The sequence below is a fragment of the Stylophora pistillata genome, chromosome 1 (assembly GCF_964205215.1).
Source record: "Stylophora pistillata chromosome 1, jaStyPist1.2, whole genome shotgun sequence".
Lineage (NCBI taxonomy): Eukaryota > Metazoa > Cnidaria > Anthozoa > Scleractinia > Pocilloporidae > Stylophora > Stylophora pistillata.
The window spans coordinates 5,948,645-5,957,638 of record NC_142519.1 but is presented as its reverse complement, the minus strand read 5'-3'; the positions used below and the strand labels follow the sequence as shown (position 1 = coordinate 5,957,638).

Below are 8,994 nucleotides of genomic sequence, written 5' to 3'. Positions count from 1 at the left end.
ATAGATTATTTCTTCGAGTGGCTTCTGATGATTTGATTTTTGATGAAATGATCCATAACAATATGTCAAACATAATGACCATCGAGGAAGACCACCCTATAAGCCTAATGGTTTCTTTAAGGTCTCCTCAACCTACCATGCGGTTGAACGTGTATAAATTTTATTTTCGCAGTAAATGATGATGACGATGATTGTGATTTGTTTAGTTTACTTTCCCCGTCTGTCCGTCATGGACTCAAGATGTGTAATCACGTAATCACAGCCTGTAGTTGCTTTTGTGCTATTGCCTGGCTAAACACTCTTTCTGATAAACGGACTTTATCATAGTTAGTAGAGGGGACCCTCTACTAACTATGTCGCAGCAGAGAGCGCTATTTATGCAATAGCAAAAATCAGACCTGAAAAAAAATCAGGCCTGTACGGGATTCGAACCACTGACCTCTACGATACTAGTGCAGCGCTCTACCAATTGAGCTAACAAGCCAACTGGGAGCAGGCCGTTAAGTTGATTCGTAATAAACCCGTGATGATGAATCAGATAGACGAAGGAAGCGTAGGAAAATTAGAATAGACATCTCATTAGCTCCTTTTGTTCGTCTACCAGCATTTAAATTTGACTAATACTAAATACTAATTACTAATTTAATATTTATATTGCGCAAATTAACATGTGGATATGATCAAATGCGCATCACAACACTTTTCGGGGGACTTTGGCCGGACTGCATCAGCAGTTTACAAACAATCGAAAGAAACGCATTTGAAGATGCCCCCTCCCCTAAGTTCCCAGTAAACAGGCCAGACCATAACACAGCAATCTCGTGACTGGGTTCTTTAACGTCCCCTGCCTAACCAAACTAACTAATTAATAGATGCAGGAGACGGGACCTACGGTTTATACGTCCTTATCCGAGAAGACTAGAATGTCTATCCATTTCTTGATATTATAGAAAGGTAGCGCATTCACCTCATTTATTTTAAGACCTTGAGCGTTAGTCCGGCCGGGGCTCGAACCATCGACCTCGACCTCCCGCACAACAATCCAGCGCTCTAACTAATTGAGCTAACCGGGAGGCGGTTAGCTCACGTCAACGGTCAGTGACAAATAAGCCTAGGTCTTCCCAGGGAAGACTTCCTTATATAGCGCGCCTTCGTGTTTAAATGTTTCTGTTTCATGTGAAATTCTGTTTGATACGCTTCCTTTAAACCATAGTTAGTAGAGGGGGACATATCCTCCTAAATATTGCATGGCCGCTAGTTCATTCTCAGACAAGGAAACAGTTGTGACAACATCTTTAGCAGACTTCTTTTCCAATCCTTCTTTGGCATGGCGCAGAAGTGTCTGCTAGCTTGGTGGCGAAGAGTTTTGCTGCTCTCTGGGGAAGTCCTTTGAAGTATTTCGAAGAGTTGAGCACAATTTCCCCATAAAACTTGGCATAGAAAGCTTCAGAATTTCCTTTGGAAATAAAGGAATCATATAGGTTTTGGACTGTTATAAATTCCGAAGTAGTTTTTTCAAATTCAAGACAATAATCTTTGACTTCGTCTTTCAAGGACTTGAGGAAAAATTCACGTTATACGATATTCTGTGTCGTGTCTTTCACGAGCTGGGCAAACACGCCATATTTTAACGCTGTCTCCTTCTTCCTTTTAGTCTTAATAGCTTGGTCCTGGTCTTTGTGTTTGGCAGCTATGTGCCTACTTAAGCCTTGCTTGCTTTTACAAATCTTCGTGCAAAACTGACATGAAACTCCTTCGTTTTGAACCTACAAGGGAACAACAGATATCTACCTTAGCATTGCCATAAAAGCTTTCTTGCTTTGAAAATTACACTATTAATTATAGAATTATTTAAGGAATGTGCACTGACAATATTAAGACAGAAATAGCAAAAGCAATAAATAAAACTCTTTGAGTAAAACTTTAGCTTGTGTATAAGCTACCGGCCCTTGAATTCGCGTGAAGAATCGCGTACAAATCATAATAATTCCGCGAAATAAGCGCATATTTATACACTAACCTTCTCAACAACAGCTTCTAAATAGTCCTCGAAGTCTTCATCTTCACGTAAAGCTTCAAATATAGCATCAAAATCGTCTCCAAACAAAAAATCAGTACTAGAAGTCCCTACCGACGCCATGTTTGTTTGGTGTTGTGTACAGGGTCGCGGTCACGTGACGGTACTTTCAACATAAAACCACGAACAATAGGCTGACTCTTAGAAGTTCGCCGGCTTTCCTAACCAGTCCCCCTCTACTAACTATGTTTAAACTCTTTAAGGAGATCACATTTAGAAAAAACTGAAAACTTTACCTCGCCTCTGATGTAAGGTGGCGTAGCTTAGATGGTAGTAGTGACTAACGGTATTTAAAAAGCACCACAGGGTTAAAGACCCGCAACGATGAAATTTATCCTCGCTGGATATTTGGCAGTTCGTCCACGAGGATATATATTTTCCCTTCTGCTAGTATCAGTCAAATTTGAGATATTTCTTATTTCACTTGTTGTATTTTGTTTGGTTATGAACTGCTACCGATTTTCAGGATCGTTTTCAACCGCATTTGAAGATCCTTGACCGGAACAACTCGCTTTAGTTGCGGACATTTTTTGCATCTCTAGGGTTACCTTTTTCCACTAGTTTTTTTCACTAAATCTTGGACAATGCCTTTTCGATAGAACTTATTGGAAAACGTGCATCGTAAATAACAAAGAGTACAATTTGATTTTTATATTTATATTGTTTGTTGGTGATGCGGGATTTTAATTGAATTGGATAACATGCGCGCAGCTTCAAAGCACAGTTACTCTGATTGAAATAATTGCAATTTTATTGCCTTTTTACTGCTTAATGATAAAATCCACGAGAGCTTACGACTGAGAATTATAATCCTGAAAATCAAAAAATAATTTTTAGATATGTTTTCACAAAATCACAAATCTTTTAAAAGAGTTTTAGTTGGGAGCTGCTAAGAGTATCTGGCGATATGCGATTCAATCGTAGAATTTTCATCTCTACGGTCTGTTTTTATACTGAAACGGAGAAATTCCTCTTCCGACGACGAGAGAAGAGAAAAAAAATTGGAACTAATTAAACTGGTAAAGCTTGAGCACAAACAAATAAACAAACTAGAGAAAAACAATGTTGATTAATTTTTTCAAATGTTTCATTGCCACAAAGTGTGTTTTGACAGCTGGTTAACTCTAAACAACATCTACCACGGTCACGGTAAAAAATGACATCCATATTTTTTAGAGTGTGATAATTGTCATGATAAATAGTCACATTGGATTCGAAATGCAATTTCTTTGGTTTTTCTATTTCTCTTTGTTTATATTCGAACTCTAACAATGTAGCCGTCGGTGAGGATGGCTCAAATGAAATAGTACAACAAGCGTCAATAGGAGGTCTCCAAAGGGTGATGGCTTTTGCGGCGAACAGTTGAAATTTTGGCCATTTTACAACGGTTGATATCTTTCCGTTGCTGCCCCAGAAATTTTATTTACAATCAAACTTTTTTTGCGAATTGAAGTTGCAATTTATCAGTTTTTTGGCCGTTCAATGGCTAATGGTTAACCGCATGGAGACATTCTAATAGGCGTTTTGTGCCCCTCGTAAAATTTCTTGGGGAAAAGGATAGTGTGACTTCTTTATTTAAAAAAAAAACTATCAGAGCTTTATGGCATCTGGACGGGAAGTGTCTTTTATGTACGATCTCCTTTCGGCGAAATCAGTTTTTTTTGTCGTCACTACATACCACGCTTCATAAATTGAGTGAAACTTTTTTTCACCAATGTGTCTGCCAGCTGTGCGGGATTTAAAGGGGCAGAGCTTTCAAGGACCCCTTCAACAAACTTTACACGTCGTACCATCAATGGACGTTTGTCTCATTATTTTTCTTTACAGCTCATCAAACATCACATCAAAGTAATGATTAATTTTGCGCTCGCCTGTTAACTAAATGTTGACAATAGACGTCTCTTGTTTACATTGATAGGGGGTAATAAAAGAGAGACAACGTAAGTCAAGCAATCATTATATCTGGTTTGGAGGTCTGATTTACTCCACCAACCCAACGAATCTTTGCCGCCGTGAAAACTCCAGGCCTAAAGCACCATGAAGAATTTTTCGCTATTTTTGTTGGGTAAGAGAATAATTTCAGTCATGTCAAGAGGCAATTGATTCTCTTGGTTTTGTGATATACTAATGGTAAACGCGAATAAGAAGAGGTAATTTACCATTTTTTAGGAAATAATATCACGAAGAAGAAACGCTTTAGGAACTCAAAAGAAAGAGGCTTTTGTCGACCTTGTCAATTTAGAATGCTTTTGTTAAGCCCCTTAAATAAATTTCCCTTTCCCAAAACACGATCTATTCAAGAAAAACGTTTCATCGGAACAACTTGGCTTTACGTTAAAATATATCAGCGATTCCTCGAGTTTTAAAGATAATAAAAGTGCCAGATAAGTCCTTTTCTTCACGATAGATAAAGAAAAAGTCCTCCCAGATTGTTCCGGCGATTTAACGAGGATTCAGGACGACGAGTACGTTCAATTTTAGCATGATTTATTTACGCAACGAACTACACGACAACTCTAGACAGAATGGCGAGAGTAAAATAAAAAACAAAAACAAAAACGAAACCGCATGCCACACAGCAATGTCACGTGCACGAGTTTTGGCGCGAACACAGATATTCCAACTGATTGCGTCGAAGCTTAGCCGATGCATGAGCCCACAGCTCAAATATTTGTCCCACCAGTGGGACAGTGACTTGGCAGAAGGGCGCTTTGTAGTTCATCACAATAATTACAAAAAGAGGAAATTTCTATTACGGTCGAACTTAATTTTGTTTTATGTATCAAGAAACGGAAACAATTGTACATCTTTTTTGTTATAGCCATCGTTTGCAGTGTTGCGATAGCTTTCCCGAACAAAAAAGAGGAAAGTGAAATGAGAGAATATTTCCTTGAAGATGAGTCTGGTATTGAAGCGGATGATGGCTTCAGTTTTCAAGATGCAAATGTTGGGGCTGACGAAGGCTTCAGTCTAGTTGCTGATGCTCGACCGGTGGAGGTTTCGGCCATGTAAGACGAAAGATCAAGTCAGGAAGCAGATGAAGATTGCTGAGGGGCCATAAAAGACGACAATCTATGGTTTCCTTATTCTCGATTTTCATTGACTAATTAGGTGCAGGATAATGATTCAAGACTGTAGAGCTATTCCGGTTTTTGGGCTTAGATCAGTTAAATATACAAAATTAAATGTGAATGTGATAAAAGAAAATGAATAAACATTGAGTATATGTGACGCCGGTGAAGTGTCGTGTTAGAATCAAATACTACTGTTGACAGAAACAACTGTGAACAGGAATAAGGTTAGGGGAGTTTTTTCATTTGCCAGGGGAACACCTAAGAGAGCTAGAAATTAAACCAGAAAAAGACGAATAAAAGTAAGCCTTATGGAATACAATCAAAAATAAATAAATTGATAGATAAATAACGAATAAACCCTCACGGACGGGGAATAGTGAAAAAGGACTTCATGCCGGGGAGAATGGTTGAGTACTGAAATAAATGAGAAAGGAGGAGTCGCGAAAAAGAAAGGCAGGGCTCCAGCTGTTGGTTTCCGCTCTAAAATTTTTTTAAATCAGCCACCATAGTTGAAATTCTCGATTGTTCTAAACCTTTAGAAGAATCTATTCTCCATTTCTTTGTGCGAACCGTTGCCATAATACGGACTTGTAGGGAGACTGAATTCGTACTTTCATTATCAGTTTCTTTCCTAATGTTATTTTATTTATGGTTTCCTTGTCGCATTAAAATTATTATAATGGCCTTTTTTGCCTTGCTACTGGTGGCAATAAAACCCTAGAAGCAAGGAGTGCGTTTATAAATATTACTTTATTTAATTTTAATCATTTTATTCTCTTAATTGGCCTTACAATAAGTTCTCAAAAGATTCAACTAAGTGTAGTTTGTGCATAATTCATGTAGTTTTTTTTTAAACACCGTGCAATAAATCAAACGCTGCAAGTTCATCTTAAATGATGTCTGCTAAAGAAAATTTTCCAAATATTCAAATGAACAATGAGATACATAGTGCCATGATAAGAGTCGCTTCCAGGACTTTTCCCAAAGTAACGCTGCTCGCTTCAGAGGGAAGCGTGGGAGGCTGGGAAGCCTTGGCAGAGTCGTAATCGAAGTTACATTTGTCTTCTTGACAACTGGCCATCTTAGAGCAGACTATTTCTTTCCCGAACTCCTTACAGGGATCTTTGTTGCAGTCCTCATACAAGCAGCAACCTGTTATCAAGGAAAATCAAATCCTTTTTTTAACATAGGCCAAAGTACTTCCAGGGTTGAGAAATGTTAATTGGGTAAACAAAATGAAAGTGTTATCCAAACACTTTTGATTTTGTTTCACCTCTCATCATCGTATCGAATGTGACAGAATTCCATGCGATGTAATACCCTCTCATTGCATGGCATCGAATGTAATGTCATGTCGATATATCGATATGTCATTCCCTCATGTAATGTCATGTCAGTCCTGTTGTGTCATGCAATACCGTGTCACGTCTGTCATATCTATCATGGAGTGTTATATAACCGCACGTCTGTAATTTGATCTCCAGATCACAGTTATGTCACGTTTGTCACATTTGATAGCTCATGTGGTGTAATGTTACATAATGCAGTGTCATATCAGTCACGCATGATCATTTCACTTTTATCGCCATAGATATTGCGTCATTTTGTTTCAAGTTATTTACATTACATCATTTCATCCCGTTCCTGTCATATCTGTCACGCAAACCATGACGTAATATCTAACGTTTATCGCGTATTTTTATGTCCCGTATGTTAAAACTTTCTCGAGATGTCTCGTCACGCTGTCTCAATCTATCATGTCATGTTATGATCACTTACTTGAAACATCATGTGCACACCATGATAATTACGCCTCAAATCACTTCCCAAAACTGTATTCGCATTTCACCTTATCGCTTCTGGTTTTTTTTTTTTTTTTTTTTGACATCTTTGTTATCCTAAACACGTCTCACACTGTCTTTTGGATTTTCTTACTTTTAAACACTCTGATTTCGTCATATGACGTAAACTTTGCCGTGTACACTTGACAGGCGAACACAGAACCAGGCATGGATGAATCATCACATTTCACCGTCGCTGAGCCAGACCCCTCACAACTTGGTGCAGCCCCACCACAACGATAGCACGTGATCGACCATCCTAAACAATAAAACATCAAGGTGTGAAAATCGCTTTTAACTAATAATGCTTATCAGTGGCGGATCCAGACCTTTGAGCTAAGGGAGCTAGAGGGGGGCTTTTTTGTTTATCCAAAATAGCGAGGGCGGCCCCTCGTGCCCCTCCCCTTGATCCGCCACTGATTATTGCAAGCCCCTACTACTAGTGTTGCAAGACACGCCTTTCTCTGCACGTGGGGAGATTTGAGACGAGTGCGGGAAAAATTTGCCGGGGGTCTGGCACTAATGACACTGCCAAACCCCTTGCAGATTTCTCGCGGGCTCACGTTGGTCAAGGCCTCAAACTTTCCAGTGGGCGAAAAACTGGTGCTCGTGCCGAAGCACTGATAATGAGGATCTGATTATGACACGTAATCCATCCCACTGACGACCTCTACATGGCTTAGAGCATAGTGGTAGACTATCACTTCGAATTTTGAAACCTCACGGAGGGAGGGAAAGGCTCAGATTTTATCAATTTATCACCTTTTAAGCTCCATCCACACTCCACCGGACTGATTTTAAACTTACAACTTTTTATTTTTTTTTCCTTTTAGGTTTAAAGAAATTAAAGAGAAAATGAATTTTGAACAGAGAGAACTTTCTCTGAGATGTTCGCTATAAAGAAATGAATGCGTGATCTTTAATGTGCCCATTTGAAACGTTCATGCTTGATAAAGATCCCATAGCGTCACGTTCTTGCTTCGTGTTAAATTACGGTGCACGAAAAAGAAGACTTGAAGAGAATAACATTTGCTTAGGAAACTCGAACAGCTAATAAACCTTTCTCTTGGCTAACTATTATTTCATACATGAAGTCATGTTTAATCAACTGGAATTTTAATAGGCTGACAGGACAGAAAAATTTAGCAACGATTTCAGATAGTTAACGGAGCAAAAACTTCCATAATAAGTTCTGTACCTATATTTAAAAAGTAATACGTTTAAATTTTAAATCTGGCATTTTCCCAAACTTTCTTATGAACTAAAAATTTGTTTTACGTATATGGTTGCTTTTTCTGAACAAAGCAATTTTTTCGCAAACAAACGAGGATAAAAATAAATGGGCCTTATTTTGATGTGGCAAAATAGCAAACTAAGAAATTGTACCATTGACTTTCATATAACGACAACGCGATGCACCTAATCTTTATAGCTTTCGTCGGATTAAATGAAAAATTCTAATGAATGATTACAGTTCTACTTGCGAACGTTACAAACCAACTTTGAGGAAAGCGAAACCCAGGACGTCTCTGGCGCTGAATGATGAGGTCTGTTCATCAGTTTTTTATCAAGACTCCCAAAAGCTTGAAATGGCGGCAATAATGTCCACGAATACTTTGTGCAGGTAAGAAACATAATCACATTCTACGCGCGCCATTAAGTGTCAAAAAGGTTCTGATTTATTTTCATCGCCATTTAGGAAGAAGCAATACGTACCTTGCATAAAGACTGAAACTACAACCAGTGTTGCTAAGAGCACTTTCATTTTGATTTGAGATCGTTTTCTGGCAGTGCGTCTCAAAAACTTAATGCTCTTGATTGGCTTCTCTCCAACCGATGTTTTTATAAATCGTTTCTAAAAGAAAGTTACATATGTAAATGATGTTTGCATAATTAGGCTGCTCTGTTTACTGAGCTGTCTAAAAAACAGATCGGTGGACGAGTTGCATGCAGATGGAGAAACACCAAAGGAAAAAATTGTACCCACCATAATATTTTCATC

General features: G+C 38.5%; 1 protein-coding gene, 1 long non-coding RNA gene and 1 pseudogene across 3 annotated transcripts; 1 reads left to right on the top strand and 2 right to left on the bottom strand.

Moving 5' to 3' along the window:
* Window positions 1-1,213: 1,213 nt before the first annotated feature.
* LOC148741004 (uncharacterized) lies at window positions 1,214-2,193 on the bottom strand (annotated as a pseudogene). The gene is made up of 2 exons (XR_016001861.1): window positions 2,021-2,193; window positions 1,214-1,766 (listed from the first exon to the last, which is right to left on the bottom strand). The product of XR_016001861.1 is annotated as an uncharacterized LOC148741004 (transcript).
* A 1,827-nt stretch (window positions 2,194-4,020) lies between these two features.
* Window positions 4,021-5,308, top strand: LOC111334620 (uncharacterized). Its single transcript, XR_002695253.2, has 2 exons — window positions 4,021-4,142; window positions 4,899-5,308. It is a non-coding gene; the product is annotated as an uncharacterized LOC111334620 (long non-coding RNA).
* A 586-nt stretch (window positions 5,309-5,894) lies between these two features.
* On the bottom strand, window positions 5,895-8,902 carry LOC111334619 (uncharacterized). The gene is made up of 3 exons (XM_022940414.2): window positions 8,709-8,902; window positions 7,087-7,251; window positions 5,895-6,303 (listed from the first exon to the last, which is right to left on the bottom strand). The coding sequence occupies exons 1-3, from the start codon at window positions 8,755-8,757 to the stop codon at window positions 6,077-6,079; spliced, it is 441 nt and encodes a 146-aa protein (XP_022796149.2). The 5' UTR covers window positions 8,758-8,902; the 3' UTR covers window positions 5,895-6,076.
* Between the last annotated feature and the right edge of the window lie 92 nt (window positions 8,903-8,994).